The following is a 23,939-nucleotide window of genomic DNA, read 5'->3' as shown; positions in this document are numbered from 1 at the left end:
CTTTATTGATCAAGAACCTATCTATCTCTGTCTTAAAGACACTCAATGACCCGGCCTCCACAGCTCTCGGTGGCAATGAGTTCCACAGATTCCTCCCTCTGGCTGAAGAAATTCCTCCTCATCTCAGTTTTAAAGGAGTGTCCCTTCACTCTGAGGTTGTGCCCTCGAGTCCAGTCTCTCCCATGAGTGGAAACATCCTCTCCACGTCCACCCTATCCAGGCCTCTCCGTATTCTGTAAGCTTCAATTAGATCCCCCCTCATCCTTCTAAACTCCATCGAGTATAAACCCAGACTCCTCAATCGCTCCTCATATGACAAACCCTTCATTCCTGGGATCACCCTTGTTACCCTCCTCTGGACCTCCTCCAAGACCAGCACATCCTTCCTTAGGAATGGGACCCAAAACTGTTCACAATATTCCAAATGGGATCTGACCAGAGCCTGATGCAGCCTCAGCAGTACATCCCTGCTCTTGTATTCTAGACCTCTAGAAATGAACACTAACATTGAATTTGCCTTCTTAACTGCCAAACTGAACCTGCACGTTAACCTTGAGAGAATCCTGAACCAAGACTCCCAAGTCCCTTTGTGCTTCAGATTTCCGAAGCCTTTCCCCATTTAGAAAATAGTCTATGCCTCTTTTCTTCCTATCAAAGTGCATAACTTCTCACTTTCCCACATTGTATTCCATCTGCCACTCCTTTTCCCACTCTCCGAGCCTGTCCAGATCATTCTGCAGCCTCCCCACTTCCTCAACACTACCTGTCCCTCTACATATCTTTATATCATCGCAAATTTAGCAACCATGCCCTCAGTTCCATCTTCCAGATCATTCATGTAAGTAGTGAAAAGTTGTGGTCCCAGCACTGACCCCTGTGGAACAGCGCTAGTCACCGGTTGCCATCCTGAAAAGGACCCCCTTATCCCCACTCTCTGCCTTCTGTCTGTCGGTCAATCTTCTATCCATGCCAGTCCCTTGCCTCTAACACCATTGGCTCTGAGCTTATTTAGCAGCCTCCTGTAAGGCACCTTGTCAAAGGCTTTCTGGAAATCCAAATAAATCCCGTCCACTGGCTCTCCTTTGTCTAACTTCGTTACCTCCTCAAAGAATTCTAACAGATTTGTCAGACATGACCTCCCTTTGACGAAACCGTGCTGACTCAGCCCTATTTTACTTTGCATTTCCACGGATTCACCTAACCAGCACATCTTTGGAGTGTGGGAGGAAACCGGAGCATCCGGAGGAAACCCACGTAGACACGGGGAGAAGGTCTCTGTGGAGTTTGCACATTTTCAAGAGAATGCACAAGTGATTTGCATCATGCATGTCTATACCCCTTACCCTGACAAGAGTCTAGATTCCTTCGGATTGTGTTTCTGATCGGAAAGATAATGGAATCCTAACTCAAGCACATAAATACCAGGAATATCGTCAGGATTTAGCGGGAGAGATTATACGAAGAAAGCTGCTGTGTTATTAATCCCACTGAATTCTTTCAAAAACAGATAAAGATCAGACACTGGTGATGGCGACATGATAATAATAATGTCACAATTCCTGGATTCAGGACAAGTTTAACCGCATGCTGTACCTGTCCTGGGAGTAATTAATTGGGGCAGTGTAGAGGGAACTTTACTCTGTATCTAACCCCGTGCTGTACCTGTCCTGGGAGTGTTTGATGGGGGACAGTGTAGTGGGAGCTTTACTCTGTATCTAACCCCGTGCTGTACCTGTCCTGGGAGTGTTTGATGGGGGACAGTGTAGTGGGAGCTTTACTCTGTATCTAACCCCATGCTGTACCTGTCCTGGGAGTGTTTGATGGGGACAGTGTAGAGGGAGCTTTACTCTGTATCTAACTCCATGCTGTACCTGTCCTGGGAGTGTTTAATAGGGTAACAGTTTTAACAACACCAGGTTAAAGTCCAACAGGTTTATTTGCTCCAAGAGCAAATTTCCACTCCATCTGACGAAGGAGCAGCGCTCCGAAAGCTAATGGTGTTTGCTACCAAATAAACCTGTTGGACTTTAACCTGGTGTTGTTAAAACGCTTACTGTGTTCACCCCAGTCCAACGCCGGCATCTCCACATCAGTGTTTAATAGGCACAGTAAGAAGTCTCACAACACCAGGTTAAAGTCCAACAGGTTTATTTGGCAGCACAAGCCACAAGCTTTCGGAGCGCTGCTCCTTCATCAGGTGAGTGGGAGTTCTGTTCACAAACAGGGCATATAAAGACACAAACTCAATTTACAAGATAATGGTTGGAATGCGAGTCTTTACAGGTAATCAAGTCTTAAAGGTACAGACAATGTGAGTGGAGAGAGCGTTAAGCACAGGTTAAAGAGATGTGTACTGTCTCCAGCCAGGACAGTCAGTGAGATTTTGCAAGCCCAGGCAAGTCGTGGGGGTTACAGATAGTGTGACATGAACCCAAGATCCCGGTTGAGGCCGTCCTCATGTGTGCGGAACTTGGCTATCAGTTTCTGCTCAGTGACTCTGCGCTGTCGTGTGTCGTGAAGGCCGCCTTGGAGAACGCTTACCTGAAGATCAGAGGCTGAATGCCCGTGACTGCTGAAGTGCTCCCCAACAGGAAGAGAACACTCCTGCCTGGTGATTGTCGAGCGGTGTTCATTCATCCGTTGTCATAGTGTCTGTGTGGTCTCCCCAATGTATCATGCCTTGGGACATCCTTTCCTGCAGATTACCTGATTACCTGTAAAGACTCGCATTCCAACCAACAGACTTTAATCTGGTGTTGTGAGACTTCTTACTGTGCTTACCCCAGTCCAACGCCGGCATCTCCACATCAGTGTTTGATGGGGACAGTGTAGAGGGAGCTTTACTCTGTATCTAACCCCGTGCTGTACCTGTCCTGGGAGTGTTTGATGGGGTCAGTATAGAGGGAGCTTTACTCTGTATCTAACCCCGTGCTGTACCTGTCCTGGGAGTGTTTGATGGGGACAGTGTAGAGGGAGCTTTACTCTGTATCTAACCCCGTGCTGTACCTGTCCTGGGAGTGTTTGATGGGGACAGTGTAGAGGGAGCTTTACTCTGTATCTAACCCCGTGCTGTACCTGTCCTGGGAGTGTTTGATGGGGACAGTGTAGTCAGAGTCGAAGAACGAAGTACAGCACAGGAACAGGGCCTTCGGCCCTCCAGGCCTGTGCCAATCATGATGCCAACCTGAACTAGAGAGTCATCGAGGTTTAAAGCACGGAAACAGGCCATTCGGACCAACTTGTCCATGCTGCCCCTATTTTTTAACAATTAAGTTAGTCCCAATTGCCTATGTTTGGCCCTTGCCCCCTCCGCCTTGCCCCCTCCGCCTTGCCCCCTCCGCCTTGCCCCCTCCGCCTTGCCCCCTCCGCCTTGCCCCCTCCGCCTTGCCCCCTCCGCCTTGCCCCCTCCGCCTTGCCCCCTCCGCCTTGCCCCCTCCGCCTTGCCCCCTCCGCCTTGCCCCCTCCGCCTTGCCCCCTCCGCCTTGCCCCCTCCGCCTTGCCCCCTCCGCCTTGCCCCCTCCGCCTTGCCCCCTCCGCCTTGCCCCCTCCGCCTTGCCCCCTCCGCCTTGCCCCCTCCGCCTTGCCCCCTCCGCCTTGCCCCCTCCGCCTTGCCCCCTCCGCCTTGCCCCCTCCGCCTTGCCCCCTCCGCCTGGCCCCCTCCGCCTGGCCCCTCCGCCCCGGAACTGTCTCAATGCTTTTTAAAAGACAAAATTGTTTCCCTCTCTACTACTCACTCTGGCAGCTTGTTCCAGACACTCTTGGTGTGAAAAAATTGCCCCTCTGGAACTTCTGTGTTTCTCGCCTCTCACCTTAAACCTATGCCCTCCAGTCGACCTTTGGGAAAAGATATTGAACAAAGAACAAAAGAACAAAGAACAATACAGCACAGGAACAGGCCCTTCGGCCCCCCAAGCCCGCGCCGCTCCCCGGTCCAGGATTGAATCCTGAATCCAGGATCCCCGCCCAATTTTACAGCCTATCTACATCCTAATATCCTATCCACCGAGCTGTCCCTCACAGCTACGATGCTTTGTTCATCACAACCTATTAACTCACCCCCACCCCCCCATTCCAGACCATGTGATCTCCAGGGAGAGGCGAAAACCCAGAGTGAAAACCCCAGGGCCAATATGGGGAAAAAAAATCTGGGAAATTCCTCTCCGACCCCCTGAGGCGATCGAAACGAGTCCAGGAGATCACACTGGCCCTGATCAGAAAATGCTTCCCAACCCTATTCATTTCCACTTCTGCTTTTCGAACACCATATGAATTCCCTGCCCCCGAGACAGGTTCCCAACTATCCGCAGTCTCGCTCTGTACTGGCACCAGCAAGATGATCATAGAATGAAGCCTTGAAACGAGAAACAAAGAACAATTAGCTCGCGCCGCTCCCCGGTCCAAACTAGACCACTCTTTTGTGTCCCTCCATTCCCACTTCGTTCATATAGCTGTCTAGATAAGTCTTAAACGTTCCCAGTGTGTCCGCCTCCACCACCTTGCCCGGCAACACATTCCAGGCCCCCACGACCCTCTGTGTAAAATATGTCCTTCTGATATCTGTGTTAAACCTCCCCCCCTTCACCTTGAACCTATGACCCCTCGTGAATGTCACCACCGACCCGGGGAAAAGCTTCCCACCGTTCACCCTATCTATGCCTTTCATAATTTTATACACCTCTATTAAGTCTCCCCTCATCCTCCGTCTTTCCAAGGAGAACAACCCCAGTTTCCCCAATCTCTCCTCATAACCAAGCCCCTCCATACCAGGCAACATCCTGGTAAACCTCCTCTGTACTCTCTCCAAAGCCTCCACGTCCTTATGGTAGTGTGGCGACCAGAACTGGACGCAGTATTCCAAATGCGGCCGAACCAACGTTCTATACATCTGCAACATCAGACCCCAACTTTTATACTCTATACCCCGTCCTATAAAGGCAAGCATGCCATATGCCTTCTTCACCACCTTCTCCACCTGTGACGCCACCTTCAAAGATCTGTGGACTTGCACACCCAGGCCCCTCTGCGTCTCTACACCCTTTATGGTTCTTCCATTTATCGTGTAGCTCCTCCCTACATTATTCCCACCAAAATGCATCACTTCGCATTTATCAGGATTGAACTCCATCTGCCATTTCTTTGCCCAAATTTCCAGCCTATCTATATCCTTCTGTAGCCTCTGACAATGTTCCTCACTATCTGCAAGTCCTGCCAGTTTTGTGTCGTCCGCAAACTTACTGATCACCCCAATCATTGACTGATCATTGACTATCTATAACTGACCTGTGCCCCTCATTATTTTATAGACCTCTATAAGATCACCCCTCAGCCTCCTACGCTCCAGAGAAAAAAGTCCCAGTCTATCCAGCCTCTCCTTATAACTCAAACCATCAAGTCCGGGTAGCATCCTAGTAAATCTTCCCTGCACTCTTTCTAGTTTAATAATGTCTAGGGAGTGTTGAATGGGGACAGTTTAGAGGGAGCTTTACTCTGTATCTAACTCCATACTGTAGCTACCCTGGGAGTGTAGAAGGAGCCTGCACACTGTGTAACTCTGTGTAAACACTGTCCCAGGACAGACACACTCTGTAACTCTGTCTCAAATGTCCTTCTGCAGCCCGATTGCCACGAGACGACCAAACCCAGATTGCTAAACAGCACCGTCGCCGGGAACTGGAGGAGAGGCAGAAATCGTACCGGTAAATTCACACTGTGCACATCGATCCTGTACGGGGAAATCGTGCAGGGGCGTGAGCGTGCGGCGGGGGGTGTGTGGGGGGGGGGGGGGGGCGGGGTGGTGTCGGGGGGAGCGGGGGGTGGTGTCGGGGGGAGTCAGGGGGAGGGGGGGAGTCAGCATGCTGGGGGAGGGGGGAGTTGGTTTTCCGGGGAAGGGGGGTGTCGGGGGGAGGGGGGAGTCGGACAGAGTGGGGTGTCGGGGCGAGGGGGGATGTCAGCATGCTGGGTGAGGGGGGAGTCGGGGTCAGCGTGCGGGGGGGAGATAGCGTCCTGTTATTTCTAAAGCTGAACGGACCTCAGCGTGTGAGTGAAGCAGAGCTGGATTTGATTTCATTTTGATTTGATTTATTATTGTCACATGTATTAACATACAGTGAAAAGTATTGTTTCTTGCACGCTAGACAGACAAAGCATACCGTTCATAGAGAAGGAAATGAGAGAGTGCAGAATGTAGTGTTACAATCACAGCAAGGGTGTAGAGAAAGATCAACTTAATGCGAGGTAGGTCCATTCAAAGTCTAACAGCAGCAGGGAAGAAGCTGTTCTTGAGTCGGTTGGTACGTGACCTCAGACTTTTGTATCTTTTACCAGACGGAAGAAGGTGGAAGAGAGAATGTCCGGGGTGCGTGGGGTCCTTGATTATGCTGGCTGCTTTGTCGAGGCAGTGGGAAGTGTAGAGAGAGTCAGTGGATGGGAGACTGGTTTGCGTGATGGATTGGGCTACATTCACGACTTTTTGTAGTTTCTTGCGGTCTTGGGCAGAGCAGGAGCCATACCAAGCTGTGATACAACCAGAAAGAATGCTTTCTATGGTGCAAGTTGGTGAGAGTTGGAGCGGACATGCCAAATTTCCTTAGTCTCCTGAGAAAGTCAACACACTTTTTTTTCAGCAGGATTTTCAAAATTAATCTCCCACATTGTGCATCACAAAATGCCTCAGTTTGGATCGTGGGAAAAATCAGTGGGCGGGATCGCTGGTCCCCCCTCCCCCCGGGTCACTGCCAACTGCAGAGTGGCAGCAGGACCCCTCACCCTCACCGATCTCCCCATAGGCCCCCCTTGGCACTGCCCAATGCCCAGTGGGAAGTGTCAAGATGCCCCTTGGGCAGTGCCAGGGGGCCAGGCAATGCCGATGGGATCCGTCTCTTTTCCCCCCAACCTCCATGCCCCCCCCCCCCTTCATTCCAGCGGGGTTGGGCTGCCAGCTCCCACAGGTGGGAGCTATTGTAAACCCCGCCTGAGAGAAACTCTCCTGGCAGAGCGGGGGTGGGTGGGGGGGTGGTGGGGGGGTGGGGGGCGCAGCGACGTCTCTCTCAGTCTGAACTATCTCGTTTCACGCACAAGCATCTGCTAATAATTTGTCTCTGTGATGGCGGCAGCTGTGGTACAGTCCAGTGAGCCTCATTATCTTTTTGCTAACCTTGCTTTTGTGGTTAGATGATTGGTGTTGTTATCAGCGACCGAGCTCCTTTTACAGTTTGTGATCGCTTATTGCTCTTTCTGTCTTTGGTTTCTGTCCTCGATTTCCCCCTCTTCTGACCCCTTGCATAGATTCCCATCCCCCCCTGCCATTTTAGTTTAAACCCTCCCCAACCTCTGTAGTAAATACTCCCCCCCCCCCCCCCCCCCCCTCTCCCCGAGGACATCAATCCCGGTCTTGCCCAGGTCTAACCTGTCCAGTTTGTGCTGGTCCCACATCCCCCAGAACCGGTCCCAATGCCCCAGGAATCTGAAACCCTCCCCCCTCACACCATCGCTTCAGCCAAGTTTTTATATGAAATATCCTGCTCTGACTAGCACGTGGCACTGGTAGTAATCCTTAGATCACCACCTTTGAGGTCCACCTTCTCAATTTTCTTTCTAACGCTCTCTATTCTGCTTTTAGGACCTTGTCCCTTTTTTGTGCCAATGCCATTGGTATCGATGTGTACCGCCACCACTGGCTGTAGGCTGACCCTTCCCGAATGTCCGCTCCGAGGCATCCTTGACCCTCGCACCATCAAATATCTGCATCCTGAGCTCGCTCGCTCTCTGCACCCGCTTTGAAATTGTTCCATTTCTTCCTTACATCCCATCACACTTTGTACCCAATGGGATTGCTCTGTGCCGTTCAATCAGAATGTGTTTTTTGTTGCAGGTGGAAGGAGTGGCATCCGGGTTTCCCTCTGAGCATCGATGCTCGCTTTCACAGTGACCTACCCCGGGACATTCAGTTTGACAGCGAGAAAGGAGTTGACTTTGTTCTCAACTACACCAAAGCGTAAGTAAAGACTCTGTCATTGGCTCACTGACTCTCCAATCACTGCCCCCCCCCCCCCACCCAATAACTATTGAGCAAGGCTCCCAGAAACCCCCACATCGATGTGCAGTCCCTCTGAGCCAGGTTAGCTGATCTCTGCCTGGACACTGGGCTGGGAAAGATCGATCAAACCAGATCCCTGTCCCTGCGAATCTCTGCCGGCGAGTGTGTGCGAGGACAGAATTCATCTGTTACGATGCAATCGCACCAGTATTCCGAAATTAGCTTCACGCCTGAACGATGGTCACTTTAGACACCAAAATTCTCCTGATCCAATCTTTCTCATGCTCAAGCTCGTGCACGCGCGCCCACGGCGGGCCGGTGCCCACGGCGGGCCAGTGCCCACGGCGGGCCCAGCCCGGCACCATGTGTAACATGGTTGCACGCAGTCAGAATTGACCCTGCTCTTTTCAGACAGTGACAAATGAGTTAAGCAAATCAAGATGACTGAGGCGTGTCTGAGAATCACTCTGAAGGACAGAGTTTTAGGGAAGTTTCCGAAACAGCAGCGGAAAGTCCTGTCGGGTTCGAGGTTGGGTGGAGTTTGACACCCAGTGGAAAATACAAAACATCTTCTAACCTCACTGACTGAAGAGAAACGCCCTGCACTGCTGTGCGCAGGGCCAGCGCCCAGGGCCAGTGCCCACTGCGGGCCAGCGCCCAGGGCCAGCCCCCAGGGCCAGTGCCCACTGCGGGCCAGTGCCCAGGGCCAGCGCGCAGGGCCAGCCCCCAGGGCCAGTGCCCACTGCGGGCCAGTGCCCACTGCGGGCCAGTGCCCACTGCGGGCCAGTGCCCACTGCGGGCCAGTGCCCACTGCGGGCCAGTGCCCACTGCGGGCCAGTGCCCACTGCGGGCCAGTGCCCACTGCGGGCCAGTGCCCACTGCGGGCCAGTGCCCACTGCGGGCCAGTGCCCACTGCGGGCCAGCCCCCAGGGCCAGCCCCCAGGGCCAGCCCCCAGGGCCAGTGCCCACTGCGGGCCAGTGCCCACTGCGGGCCAGTGCCCACTGCGGGCCAGCGCCCAGGGCCAGCGCCCAGGGCCAGCGCGCAGGGCCAGCGCGCAGGGCCAGCGCCCAGGGCCAGCGCCCAGGGCCAGCGCCCAGGGCCAGCGCGCAGGGCCAGCGCGCAGGGCCAGCGCCCAGGGCCAGCGCCCAGGGCCAGCGCGCAGGGCCAGCCCCCATCATCAGTGCACAGGGCCTAACATGTATTGGAAATGCTTTTTCATTGGCTAGCAGGAGCGTTGTGTGGGATCAGGGTTGAAAGGTTAAACATGAGAGTTTGGGCCATGGGGATTGGAGAGGAAAGTCCTGATCTGTTCCTCCTGGCCCACAAGCAGTGCTGGAAAGACACTTCCCATTTCCTGTCACCTTTTACCAGCCGTGATTGCCGAGGTACAGGAATCCCAGTCCCGCCTTTAAGAAGAAACATCTGAAGCTGCAAAGCCTGTGTTCAATGTGTTGCTGCCCCCCCCCCATTTCCCCCCCCCGCCCCCCACCCTCACTTAAAACACCCCTTTAAACCTGACAGTGGGCGCCTTAGGATCAGCTTTGAGAATGATATAATTTTACTTCCCTATACAGCCCTTGTCCCCCTAGCCTACCACCATTGGGAGTAAAGTTTCATTGAATAGTGGGAATGCCCAGTGTCCCCACAATGCTCACTGCTTTTTATAGAAACTAGGAGCTGGTGGAGGCCATTCGGCCCTTCGAGCCTGCTCCCCCATTCATAATGATCGTGACTGATCATCCAATACAATAGTCTGATCCCTCGTATCAAAGAACAGTACAGCACAGGAAGAGGCCCTTCGGCCCTCCAAGCCTGCGCCGATCATGATTCCTGCCTAAACTAAAACCGTATGCACTTACAGAGTCCGTATCCTTCCATTCCCATCCTATTCATGTATTCGTCTAGTTGCCCCTTAAATGATGCTATCGTACCGGCTCCCACCATATCATATCATATATATCTTTTAATCCCTTTAGCCTCAGGTGCTATATCCAGCCGCCTCTTGAATACATTCAATGTTTTGGCATCAACTACTTCCTGTGGTAATAAATTCCACAGGGTCACCACTCTTTGGGTGAAGAAATGTCTCTTCACCTCCGTCCTAAATGGCCTACCCCGAATCCTCAGACTGTGACCCCCCTGGTTCTGGCCACCCCCATCATTGGGAATATCCTCACCGTAAATTCATTGCTGTGTTAATGTAAGCCCACTAAGACAGGCACAGTGGTTAGCACTGCTGCCTCACAGCACCAGGGACCCAGGTTCGATTCCCGGTTTGGGTCACTGTCTGTGTGGAGTTTGCACATTCTCCCCGTGTCTGCGTGGGTTTCCTCCGGGTGCTCCGGTTTCCTCCCACAGCCCAAAGATGTGTAGGTTAGATGGATTGGCCATGCTAAATTGTCGCTTGGTGTCAGGGGTATTAGCAGGGTAAATGAATGGGGTTATGGGGATAGGGCCTGGGTGGGATTGTGGTCAGTGCAGACTCGATGGGCCAAATGGCCTCCATCTACATTGTAGGGTTTCTATGATCCCGTCTCAGTTTCTCTTTACTTGTGACACCAATAAAATGAACTTGAAATGTAAGCGGGCAATGATTTTCCGATGGCTTTGGCAATTGGAAAATGAGGCAGGGCCACCTGTTGTTCCTATTGAGTGAAGTCTCGGCGGTTTCTGCTAACACTGGATGCTCAGTCACTCGCTGGAACGCTGAAACGCGGACCCTGGCAGCAGCTGGTGGGACCCCCTCTCCCCCACCCACACCAGGCACCTCCCCCTCGATGCTCTGCCCACCATCGCTATGCCAGCTCATTCCCACACTCCGAAAAACAGAACGGTATATTACACAGGGTTCTGATGAAAGGAGGTGATTGTTTTTGTGCAGGATGGAGAATCTGTACGTCAATCGCTTCATGCACATGTTCCAGTCTTCATGGAGCGATTTTGCCGACTTTGAGAAGATCTTTGTTCGAATTAGCAACACGATTTCAGGTACGTCATAACCTCCCTTTATCCCATACCAGCACCCTCAGGCCAGAGTGCCCTGGGTATAACTGCCCCCAGAGTGCCACCTCAGGTCAGAGTGCCCTGGGTATAACTGCCCCCAGAGTGTCACCTCAGGTCAGAGTGCCCTGGGTATAACTGCCCCCAGAGTGTCACCTCAGGTCAGAGTGCCCTGGGTATAACTGCCCCCAGAGTGCCACCTCAGGTCAGAGTGCCCTGGGTATAACTGCCCCCAGAGTGCCACCTCAGGTCAGAGTGCCCTGGGTATAACTGCCCCCAGAGTGTCACCTCAGGTCAGAGTGCCCTGGGTATAACTGCCCCCAGAGTGTCACCTCAGGTCAGAGTGCCCTGGGTATAACTGCCCCCAGAGTGTCACCTCAGGTCAGAGTGGCCTAGATATAAGTGCCCCGGCACACGGTGGGTTACGGTGACGGACACAGGACAGGTTACGGTGACGGACACGGGACAGGTTACGGTGACGGACACACTCCCTGGACCATCGCCTCCTCCTTTTTGCAGAAAGGAAATTAATCTTCAAAGAGATTCTTCACTGGAACGATACACAAACTAAAAGGGTTAATTTTGAGGAAATTGCAGGGATGTTGCTGGGACTCGAAGGACTGAGTTATAGGGAGAGATTGGACAGGCTTGGATTTCTTTCTTTGGAGCGTAGGAGACTGGGGGCTGATCTTACAGAGGTATAAGATCGTGAGCGGCATGGATAGAGTGAATACACTCAGGCTTTGTCCCTGGATTGGGGAATTGAGAACTAGAGGGCATAAGTTTAAGTTAAGAGGGGAAAGAATTAATGGGAACCCGAGGAGCAACTTTTGGTACTTTTGTGGAAGTGAGCTGCCGGGGGAAGCGGTTGAGACAGGAACAGTGACAGCATTTAAAAGGCATTTGGCCAGATACAGGAACAGGAAAGGTTTAGAGGGATATGGGCCAAATGCAGGCAAATGGGGTTAGCTTAGAGGGGCATTTTGTTCGGCATGGACCAGTTTGGGCCAAAGGGCCTGTCTGCGTGCCGTAGATTTTATGATTCTATGAGTGGTCGCAATCACTTGAGTTTAGGAGATTGAGGTGATCTGATCAAGATGTGTAAATTCTTAAAGGGTTCAAATCCGGTAGATTGAAGCTATCAAGGCTGAGGTTCAACACGGTGGCACGGTGGTTAGTATTGCTGCCTCACAGCGCCAGGGACCCGGGTTCGATTCCCAACTTGGGTCACTGTCTGTGTGGAGTCTGAACGTTCTCCTCGTGTCTGCGTGGGTTTCCTCCGGGTGCTCCGGTTTCCTCCCACAGAGCGAAAGACGTGCTGGTTACATGGATTGGCCATGCTAAATTCTCCCTCAGTGTACCTGAACTGGCACCGGAGTGCGCTGACTCGGGGATTTTCACAGTAACTTCATTGCAGTGTAAGCACAAGTAAGCCTACTTGTGACACTAGTAAATAAACTCAAAAATCTTTTACTGGATAAGACTATCAGAGGCAATGGAGCAAAGACGGGCTAGTAGAATTCAGCCACTATTTAGTTGAATAGTGAAACAGGGTTGGAGGGGCTGAAGGGCCTCCTCCTGTTCAAGACCATCAGGAGGAGATAGCAGGGACCTGGCTGAGGAGGATGGTGAGGAATGAGTAACCATGTTATCCCTGTACCTCTTGCAGAGTATGTTATGCAGCACTGGCAGGAGGACTTCATGTTCGGTTACCAGTTTCTCAACGGGTGCAATCCTGTCATCTTCGAGAAATGCAAAAAACTGCCTGAGAAATTTCCGGTCACCAACGAAATGGTGGAGATCTGCTTGGAACGCAAACTCTCACTGGAAGAGGAGATTGAGGTATAGACACGCTAAACCCTGCGGCGGTACCAAGCTGTGCCACGGCTATGAGGATGTGACTGTGGTGTTACCGTCATCAACAGTCAGTGATGGATCTGAACCTGGGTCTCACCCTTCCCCCTCTCCCCCCCCCCCCCCCTCGAGATACACAGGGTGCTGTTCAATGTTTCTCCCCTGTGCTCACGGAGAATCCAACCTTGCTGCAGCTGTTCCTAGCTCCCTGTCATCCTCTCACGCCGACACTGCGACCTGTCGGGAGCTCCTCAGTGGATTTCCAGGGAAGACGCTGGAAAGGATCTTTTCCCCTGTCTGGGGCATCTCGAACAGAGAACACAGAATCCCCCCACTCTGTGTGTGGAATGGCTCGATCATTCTGTTCCAAAATCCGTGTTGATGGTGTCAACGAGCTGGACAAAACACCTGCACAAGACACAAGATGGCCACTTGGGCCAGTCCCCCTGCAGAAATCTCCCTCCCCCGAAACCCCAACGCCATTCAGTGCCCAGAACAGACTCTCGATGGGAATTTCTAATTCTAATTCTGTTTTTTTATTCTGGGACAGAAAGGTAACATCTACCTTGCCGACTATGAGCTGATGGATGGAATTCCTGCTAACTCCACTGATCCGTGCACCATGCAGTACCTAACCGCGCCAATCTGTCTGCTGTATAATAATGCCAAGAACAAACTAGTTCCCATTGCCATCCAGGTAGGTGGGCTCCTTAATCTCGAGAGAGAGACAGGGGTCACAGAGGTCAGTCATTAGTTAGCGCTAAGTCTTTGGATTCTGTTGCTTGTCACAGGAGGGGATGACTGAGTTTGAATTGGGGGGGCTCTGTCAAGGAGGGAGTTAAGCCAGGACCTCCAGCACTACAGGAGGGATGTTACCGCAGAATGATACAGCACAAGAAGCCATTCAGCCCATCTAGCTTGTTCCAGCTCTTTGAAGGAGCTGCCCAATTAGTCCCCCACTGAATGCACATCTTCACAGCCTGGCGTTTAACCAGTTTCCATTGGGCACTTTGCTTTAATCTGCTTCCAAATCCAGAAAAAACGTTTTCCTCATTTTCTTTATTTTTTAAAATCTGTGTCCCATGGTAACAGAGCCTCCGTGCCGGTGGAAACAGTTTCCCCCGATGGACTCTCCAAAACCCCTCGTGGTTTTGAACACCTTGATTCAATCTCCTCTCAACCTTCTCTGATCTGAGGAGATCAAACCTAGCTTTTCCAAAGAACAAAGAAAAGTACAGGAACAGGCCCTTCGGCCCTCCAAGCCCTGTGCCGATCATGATTCCCTAACTAAACTAAAACAAAAAATCTGCCTTTACTCGGTCCCTATCCCTCTATTCCCTCCCTATTCATGGACCCATCCAGATGCCTCTTAAATGTTGCTGATGTTCCTGCTTCCACCACCTCCTCTGGCAGCGCGTTCCAGGCACCCACCACTCTCTGCGTGAAAAACCTCTCCCGCACATCTCCCTTAAACTTTCCCCCCTCTCACCTTGAACCTGTGCCCCCTTGTAATTGACACTTGCACCCTGGGGAAAAGCCTCTGACTGTCCACCCTGTCGATGCCTCTTATAATTTTGTAGACCTCTGTCAGATCTCCCCTCAGCCTCCATCTTTCCAGTGAAAACAATCCTAGTTTATTCAACCTCTCCTCATAGCCAACACCCTCGAGACCAGGCAACATCCTGGTGAACCTGCTTCACACTCTCTCCAAAGCTTCCACGTCCTTCTGGTAGTGTGGTGGCCAGAACTGCACACAATACTCCAAATGCGGTCTAACCAAGGTTTTATATAGCTGCAACATGATTTCCCAACTCCTGTACTCAATGCCCCGGCTGATGAAGGCAAGCATGCCACATGTCTTCTTAATCACCTTGGCCACCTGTGTTGCCACTTTTAGGGAACTGTGGACCTGCACGCCCAGATCCCTCTGTATGTTAATGTTCCGAAGGGTTCTGTCATTTATGGTATGATTCAGGCCTACATTTGATCCTCCAAAATGCATCACCTCACATTTGTCCAGATTAAACTCCACCTGCCATTTCTGTGCCCAAGTCTCTAATCTATCTCTATCCTGTTGTATCCTCTGACAATCCCCGGCACTATCAGCAACTCCACCAAAACTTTGCGTCATTTGCAAATTTACTAATCGGACCACCCACATTTTCCTCCAGATCATTTCTATCTACTACAAACAACAGAGGTTCCAGCACTTATCCCTGTGGAACACCACTAGCTACAGATCTCCATTCTGAAAACACCCTTCCACCACTACTCTATGTCTTCTATAACCAAGCCAGGTCTGTATCCATCCAGCCAGCCTACCCCGAATCCCAAAGTAACTGAATGCCCCTTATCTCTGGTTCCATTTCAGTAAATCTCCTCCGCACCCTGTCCAAGACATCCTCCTGAAAATATTGGACACAATCTTCAGCCGTGACTGAGCCAGTGAATTATAGACACTTAACGGACACAAAGCTTAGGAGGGGAAAGATGCGATGGTTTGGAGTCCAGTCAGTAGCTTGGATAGAATGATAAAGGTCAGAATAGAGAGAGTGGGAGGAGGCAACGGGAAAGATTTGGATTATGTCTTATTTTTCACAAACTCAGAGTGACTCAGAGGCTGGAACTTTCACTCAGTTCAGGAGAGCAGAGTCAGGAGAATTCCCAGCTCCATGTACCGGAAAACTGTCCTGGAAGCTCCGATATTCGTTCCGGGATGGAATGGGATTCAGGCCCAGCCCCCCCCAGAAACAGTTCAGAGGCTGCGGACTCTCTGAAAGAGCCTTCCACCCAGTCCCACACCGCTGCCTACCTTGTACATTCCCTCTTTTCAGATAGCAATCCAATTCCCTCGAGAACATCTCAATCGAACCCGCCTCCACCACCCTCTCAGGAAGTTCATTCCAGATTCCACCCATCCTTCGGGTTATTTCCTCACATCACTTCTACTATTGGCCATTATTGTATATCTGTGCCCTCTAGTTCTTGGTGCCTTCCTGAGAGGGGACAGTTTCTCACTCTTTACCCTCTCCACACCCCTCAGGATCTTCAATACCTCAATTAAGTCTCTTCTCAGCCTTCTTTTCTACAAGGAAACCAGTCCCAGCCTTTCCAATCGATCCTCGTAGCTATAGTTCCTTATCCCTGGAATCATTCTTGTGAATCTCCCTGTACTCTCTCCAATGTCTACATATCCTTCCTCAAGTATGGTGCCTAGAACGGGATGCAATCTCCAGATGAGGCCCAACTAGTGTCTGGTACAAGTTCAACATGGTCTCCTTATTCTTGTACTCACTGCCCCTGTTAATAAAGCCTAAGATACTATATGTTTTATTAACTGGTCTCTCAACATGTCTTGCCAGCTTCAATGACTGATGTACATATACACCAAGGCTCTGAGATACACTGTTCCTCAAGTTTAGACAAAAGTATTTAAACTCCTCCGCTAACACCTTTCTCTGCTCTATACCAGCCAGACTCTGACCTCTCTGGGTTCACTATTCTTTTTCTTTGCTCCATTCTGTCACTCCCTTCACTTTTATCATATTAACTGCATTCTCTCACTTTGCCCTATTCATTCCTTACTCACTGACTGCATTGGATTTTATGATGATTCAGGCAAAATTCATCCCACCAAAGGAATATTCCTGCTCCCTAATACTCATCCCAGTATCCCTGGGATCCAAACACCTCCGTCTGACGGTGCCCCACAATTCCCATGTTGAGTCCATTCTGGAAAAGGCCACGACTCAATATGTCCCACTCTTTAAACCACAGCAACCGCCCTCTGCTCTCATTCATTCCTGTTGGGGCACGGTGGCACAGTGGTTAGCGCTGCTGCCTCTCGGCGCCAGGGACCCGGGTTCGATTCCTGGCTTGGGACACTGTCTGTGTGGAGTCTGCACGCTCTCCCCGTGTCTGCGTGGGTTTCCTCCGGGTGCTCCGGTTTCCACCCACAGTCTGAAAGACGTGCTGGTTAGGATGCATTGGCCGTGCTAAATTCTCCCTCAGTGTACCCGAACTGGTGCTGGAGTGTGGCGAAGCGGGGACTTTCACAGTAACTTCATTGCAGTGTGAATGTAAGTCTTACTTGTGACTAATAAATAAAAATAAACTTATAAATTCCTATGTTTCTGATTAAAACCCAGTGATGGAATGGGATTTAGGCCCGGCCCCCCAGGTCAGAGGCCTTGGACTCTCTGAAAGAGCCTTCCACGCAGTCCCACCCCCCTGCCTGCCTTGCACATTCTCTCTTTTCAGATAGCAATCCAATTCCTGAAGTTCCGGATTGAATCCCTGACGCAAGCATTTTATTTTTCCACAGCTGAAGCAAATCCCTGGGCCCGATAATCCCATATTCCTTCCCACTGACAGTAAAAACGACTGGCTGTTGGCAAAAATATGGGTGAGGTCAGCTGACTTCCAGATCCATCAGACTGTGACCCATCTCCTGAAGACTCACCTCATGTCGGAGGTGTTTGGGATCGCGATGTATCGACAGCTCCCAGCTGTGCACCCTCTGTTTAAGGTACGCTCTCTGACTCCATCGGCTATTGGTCACTGGATATTAACAACTGCATCTGCTCCGCATTCGCCGGGTGAGACTGGGTTAGACCTGGAGACTTCACTGGACTGCAATTCAGCTCAGCAATACAGATGTTTCCTTCTGCCAGCTGTTCGGAGTTTACTAGGCGACTTGCTCAAACCCTTTAAGATGCTGAGGGGGTTATTGACAGGGTGGATGTGGAGAGGATGTGGAGTGGAGGGAGATTCTCCCTCTTGTGAGAGAATGTGCAACAAAGGTCACTGTTTAAAAATAAGGGGATTTTCACTAACTTCATTGCAGTGTTAATGTAAGCCCACATACGGGCGGCACGGTAGCACAGTGGTTAGCACTGCTGCTTCACAGCTCCAGGGACCTGGGTTCGATTCCCGGTTTGGGTCATTGCCTGTGTGGAGTTTGCACATTCTCCTCGTGTCTGCGTGGGTTTCCTCCGGGTGCTCCGGTTTCCTCTCATCCAAAGATGTGCGGGTTAGGTTGATTGGCCATGCTAAAATTGCCCCTTAGTGTCCCGGGATGCGTAGGTTAGAGGGATTAGTGGGTAAATATGTAGGGATATGGGGGTCGGGCCTGGGTTTATATTGTGGTCGGTGCAGACTCGATGGGCCGAATGGCCTCTTTCTGTACTTTTGGGTTTCTAAGGGGTCAGAGAGGAGATATTTTTCTCTCGGGGTGGTCAGTCTGTGGAACTCTCTTCCCAGAAGGGAATGGAATCAGAGTCTTTGAATATTTTTAAGGCAGAGTTGGATAGATTCTTGGTGGGCAAGGGGTGAGAGGCTATTGGGAGAAGCAAGATTTGAGGCCACTATCAGATCAGCCATGATCTTTATTAAATGGTGGAGCAGGCTTGAGGGGCAGAATGGCCTCCAGCTCCTTGCTTGTATGTTTGTTCTTTTCTTAGTTTGAAGTCAGTTCAATCAGTGCTTGTCAGGTGTCCAATGGGTTTGACCACTCCCAGTCCGGGTCCCTCTGGGTTTGACCACTCCCAGTCCGGGTCCCTCTGGGTTTGACCAATCCCAGTCCGGGTCCCCCTGGGTTTGACCAATCCCAGTCCGGGTCCCCCTGGGTTTGACCAATCCCAGTCCGGGTCCCTCTGGATTTGACCAATCCCAGTCTGGGTCCCAGTGAGCACCTGCCAACAGTCCAAAGGATGCTGAGTGTTGGAGATGGAGAATGGACTGTCAGAGGGACAGACATTGTTCTTTGTCAATGAGGCTCCGAACCAGCTCTTAGTGACAGGATTAAACTCACCTCTTCAGGCTCCAAGTAGAAAATGACACTGATTCCAACAGGAATTTGAATTTGATTACCAATCTGATTTGGAGATCACAGAATGGCTGATTTGGGATATTGGGAAACATGAGGTTGGGAAAATAAAGGAAACTCTTTTAGTCACCTGACTGACTGCTGGGAAAATTTAAATCTGTATCTAACCCTGTGTAGCACCTATCCTGGGAGTGTTTGATGGGGACAATGTAGAGGAAGCTTTACTCTGTATCTAACCCCGTGCTGTACCTGTCCTGGGAGTGTTTGATGGGGACAGTGTCGAGGGAGCTTTACTCTGTATCTAACCCCGTGCTGTACCTGTCCTGGGAGTGTTTGATGGGGACAGTGTAGTGGGAACTTTGCTCTGTATCTAACCCCATGCTGTACCTGTCCTGGGGGTGTTTGATGGGGGACAGTGTAGTGGGAGCTTTGCTCTGTATCTAACCCCGTGCTGTACCTGTCCTGGGAGTGTTTGATGGGGACAGTGTCGAGGGAGCTTTGTTCTGTATCTAACCCCGTGCTGTACCTGTCCTGGGAGTGTTTGATGGGGACAGTGTACAGGGAGTTTTACTCTGTATCTAACCCCGTGCTGTACCTGTCCTGGGAGTGTTTGATGGGGACAGTGTCGAGGGAGCTTTGCTCTGTATCTAACCCCGTGCTGTACCTGTCCTGGGAGTGTTTGATGGGGACAGTGTACAGGGAGTTTTACTCTGTATCTAACCCCGTGCTGTACCTGTCCTGGGAGTGTTTGATGGGGACAGTGTCGAGGGAGCTTTGCTCTGTATCTAACACCGTGCTGTACCTGTCCTGGGAGTGTTTGATGGGGACAGTGTACAGGGAGTTTTACTCTGTATCTAACCCCGTGCTGTACCTGTCCTGGGAGTGTTTGATGGGGACAGTGTCGAGGGAGCTTTGCTCTGTATCTAACCCCGTGCTGTACCTGTCCTGGGAGTGTTTGATGGGGACAGTGTACAGGGAGTTTTACTCTGTATCTAACCCCGTGCTGTACCTGTCCTGGGAGTGTTTGATGGGGACAGTGTAGAGGGAGCTTTACTCTGTGTCTAACCCCGTGCTGTACCTGTCCTGGGAGTGTTTGATGGGGGACAGTGTAGTGGGAGCTTTGCTCTGTATCTAACCCCGTGCTGTACCTGTCCTGGGAGTGTTTGATGAGGACAGTGTAGAGGGAGCTTTACTCTGTATCTAACCCTGTGCTGTACCTGTCCTGGGAATGTTTGATGGGATGGTATAAAGTGGCCATTCAGAGAGAGAGCTGGACAGTGGGATTAATTTTGAATTGATGGAGGGCTGTGTGAGAAAGGTGCTTTAGATATTTTAGTATTTCTGTTTTCCGAGTGATTTTAAAATGTATTTAACTCCTTGTTAACACGTTAAATCTTCCTGTTTCCCTTCAGCTGTTTGTGCCCCATATTCGATATACCATAGCGATAAACACCAAAGCCAGGGAGCAGCTGATTTGTGAATGTGGCCTGTTTGACAAGGTAACTAACATTCCAATCAATGTGTCCATTGGCCTGTGTGTCGAGGAATGTGTATCTCACCTCCCTCTCACTGTGGACAGGCAAACGGGACAGGAGGAGGGGGGCACGTGCGGCTGATACAGCGTGCCATGACTTTACTCAGCTACAAATCATTGTGCTTTCCGGAGAGCATCAAGATGCGGGGAGTGGACAGCACAGAGCAGCTTCCTTATTACTACTACCGGGATGATGGGCTGAGAGTCTGGGATGCTGTACAGAGGTAAGCGAAAGGTTTTCCCTGGGCGGATCAGGGAAGGTGATGAGTGGAGGGAGATCAGGGAGCTTTATCTCCCCTGGCGAGGGTCCTGGTCTCCTGCTGGGGTCCCCACACAATATGGGGGAAGGGAAGGGTTGAGCTGTGGTCAGTCAGTAACTCTCACCTCGCCCCATCGAGATGACCGAGTGTTTCCACTGACACTAGCTGTGCCCCAGAGAAAACTTCAGGATCTCTGCAAGAGTTGGAAGAAGATCAAATCTTGTGCCTCTGCCCGGTTATACTGACCTGTCTTTATCCTGGAGCCACTGACTCCCCCCTCTCCTCCCTCCCAGTTAACCACTCTGTCTGTGCACTCTGGACATACCAATACTGTGCCCCTGACGCAGCTCATTTCGAGCATTCAGCAGGCTAATGAGCAATGTGAGAACACTCTGCTATGTCTGTTCACACCATCAAACATTGATCACAAAGACCGTACAGCCTATATCACCCGCCTGACACAAACTGCCCATGTTCTGGAATGAATAGGCCCTAAACCCACCTGATACTGGGCCTTGTTCACTCCAGACCGTTAGAATGTGGGGCTATTGAGGCAAAGCCACACCTTGGGAGAAGGTGAAGGTGTTTGGCAGAATTCAGGAGGAGAGTTCCGGAATTCTGCAACCCTTCCTGACATCAGCCTGCCGGGAATTTGGAAGTTTATTCCCCTTGTCCTGGGTTTCCACAGCAACTGTCCTCCGGTCACTCCACCAGCGGGAAAAACTTTCTAACTAGGGTGCAACTCTTTGCCGCAGAAGGCTGTGGAGGCCGGGTCATTGAGTGTCTTTAAGACAGAGATAGATAGGTTCTTGATTAATAAGGGGATCAGGGGTTATGGGGAAAAGGCAGGAGAATGGGGATGAGAAAAATATCAGCCATGATTGAATGGCGGAGCGGACTCGATGGGCCGAGTGGCCTAATTTTGCTCCTATGCCTTATGGCATGGTTAGCACTGCTGCCTCTCAGCACCAGGGACCTGGGTTCAAATCCGGCCTCGGATCCCTGTCTGTGTGGAATTTGCATGTCCTCCCCGTGTCTGTATGGGTTTCCTCCGGGTGCACCGGTTTCCTCCCACGGTGCTACTTAGGTGCATTGACCCGAACAGGCACCAGAGTGTGGCGACTAGGGGATTTTCACAGTGGCTTCATTAGTGTTGATGTAAGCCTTACTTGTGACTAATAAATAAACTTTAAAAACTTTATTCCGTCTGTAATTTATAGATTTGCCTGTTAATTTAAGTTTATAGTGAATCAACATATATTGAAGCAAAAGTTACAAGAAGTGAAATCTGATGGAAATTTCTTCATTTGGGGTCAGTGGGTAATGTGCCTAGTTTGGTTTACGGATCCCAACAGGAATTATAACCAAGTTGAAGGCTCTTGCAGACTCGAACCCAGAGACTAAAACCGGCCCACTTGAACTTTCCAGCATTTAAACAAACCAGATTTTACAGTTACCTTTTCTGCATTCAGTGAAACGTCAAAGTAGACACATCTAATCGTCGGGAGATTCCAGACTGAGATGTTGGTAACTTGAAAAAGCAAAAACAATATAAATTTACAGCTCACTCGGAGGGTGGTGGGAATCTGGAATGCGCTGCCTGGGAAGGTAGTGGAAGCCAGAAACCTTACAACCTTTTAAAAAATATTTGGATGAGCAGTTGAAATATCATAACATTCAACGGTATGGGACAAGTGCAGGAAAATGGGATTAGCGCGACTTTAGCGGTAGTTATTGTCAGTGCTGACCCGATGGGCTGAAGGGCCTCTTCTGCGCTGTAGCACTCTATGATTTTATGTCGACATATGGATCAGGAGCTAAGAGCGAGGAGATCCTTGAGGGATGAAGGATTCACTCGCACCTGGAGCTTGAGAAAGAAAGGACCAGTTGCATTAGTAATCAAGTACAACTGGCCAGAAATTCTCTTCTTCTCAGGCAGTCCCTTGTAGTCGACTTGCTTCCACACTGAAAATGAGTTCCCAGGTGACTGAGGAATCCAATGTGCGACCTACAGTCTCTGTCAGGGGGTGGTTGGAGGAGCGGGTGGGTGGGGTGCCTGGATGGAGGTGGGGGGGGTGTCCGCGATGCCACGCGCTCCTTTTCACTGTCGGCACTTGCCTTCTCATTTGCTCCGCGCTGAACCCCGAGGTGTTCAACTCCTTCCCAGATGCTTTTCCTCCACTGCCGGCGGTTTTGGGCCAGGGATTCCCAGGGTTGGTGCGGATGTTTCACTTTTTCAAGGAGATTTTGAGGGTGCCCTTGGAGTGTTTCCTCTGCCCTCCCCGTGTCGAAACTCGATTACCAGTCCAGTGACAACACCACGACACCACTGCCCCCCCCCCCCCCCCCCCCCCACCCAAACCTTTGAAAGAAAGGTTTAGTGAAGAGGGAGTGTGGATGTGATTTGAGAAAACTGTCATGAGTCTGAATGGGCAGAAAGAGCAGTTGGTGCTGATCCTACGAGGTGTTTTAGTCAGGCAGGTTTTGCATGTGTTTGCAGAGTGTTTGTGTGGTTATAAGGAAGTAGAAATTGCTGTACTCTGCATTGATGGGCTGATGCTAAAACAGAAATCTGCAAATGAGTATGGGCCGGAGCCAATGTTGAATTTGCCAGGGGAATGGGTGGTGTAGGCTGACAAACTTCGATAACCTTCGGGAGATGATGTTGGCGGATAACTTAGTGTCCCTTTAGGATTAAGGTCTCACCTGGAGAACAACAAAATTCATAAAACTAAGGGAAGCCTCGGTAACGGAAGAGGATTATGAGTTAATTGATTCGGCAACGGGTCCCACTTTGGAATCTTCCAGAGAAACTGAAATGAGTGCAAGGTCAGAGAGGTCAGGCCTCAAAGGTAGAGAAAGACCATTCCTGGGTTCAGGGGTCAGATTTAGTTCAAGGGGACAGACATGCTATTTTGTCACAAGAAAGGGCTTGTGAAGGCCGAAATTTGGAAATTAAAAATCAAACCGATAGTATTGGTAAGATTGTATCATGCAGAACATAGTTCCCGAGTGAGGAAAGCCAGTAGGTTCTCATCATAAAAATCAGTTAGAATCATTAAATCCCTACAGTGCAGAAGAAGGCCATTTGGCCCATCAAGCCTGCACCAACATAGTATTTTACCCAGGCCCTCTCTCACCCCCTATCCCTATAACCCATTTAGCATGGCCAATCTCCCTAACCTACACACCATTGGACACCAAGGGGCAATTTAGCATGGTCAATCCACCGAACCTACACATCTTTGGACTGTGAGAGGACACTGGAACGACCGAGGAAACCCACGCAGACACGGGGAAAGCATGCAAACTCCACAAGTCAGTCACCCAAGGCCAGAATCAAACCCGGGTCAAACTAAATGAACACATATTGTGATGGCAATTGTTTACCTGTTCATTTATATAGATTAATTAATTTAAATTGTGGC

The 23,939-nt window shown here is 50.7% G+C and overlaps 1 protein-coding gene across 1 annotated transcript in view; it reads left to right on the top strand.

The window, feature by feature from the left end:
- Positions 1–23,939, top strand: part of LOC144480147 (polyunsaturated fatty acid 5-lipoxygenase-like) — a 49,500-nt gene that overhangs the window by 8,842 nt on the left and 16,719 nt on the right. Inside the window, exons 3-10 of the mRNA XM_078199291.1 lie at positions 5,615–5,696; positions 7,871–7,993; positions 10,918–11,024; positions 12,706–12,878; positions 13,441–13,587; positions 17,215–17,418; positions 20,130–20,216; positions 20,297–20,475. Of these exons, the coding sequence (XP_078055417.1) occupies positions 5,615–5,696; positions 7,871–7,993; positions 10,918–11,024; positions 12,706–12,878; positions 13,441–13,587; positions 17,215–17,418; positions 20,130–20,216; positions 20,297–20,475 (1,102 nt within the window). The remainder of the gene's footprint in view (positions 1–5,614; positions 5,697–7,870; positions 7,994–10,917; positions 11,025–12,705; positions 12,879–13,440; positions 13,588–17,214; positions 17,419–20,129; positions 20,217–20,296; positions 20,476–23,939) is intronic.

This window comes from Mustelus asterias, chromosome 28 (genome assembly GCF_964213995.1).
Source record: "Mustelus asterias chromosome 28, sMusAst1.hap1.1, whole genome shotgun sequence".
Taxonomy (NCBI): domain Eukaryota; kingdom Metazoa; phylum Chordata; class Chondrichthyes; order Carcharhiniformes; family Triakidae; genus Mustelus; species Mustelus asterias.
This window is presented reverse-complemented; position numbering and strand designations above follow the sequence as displayed.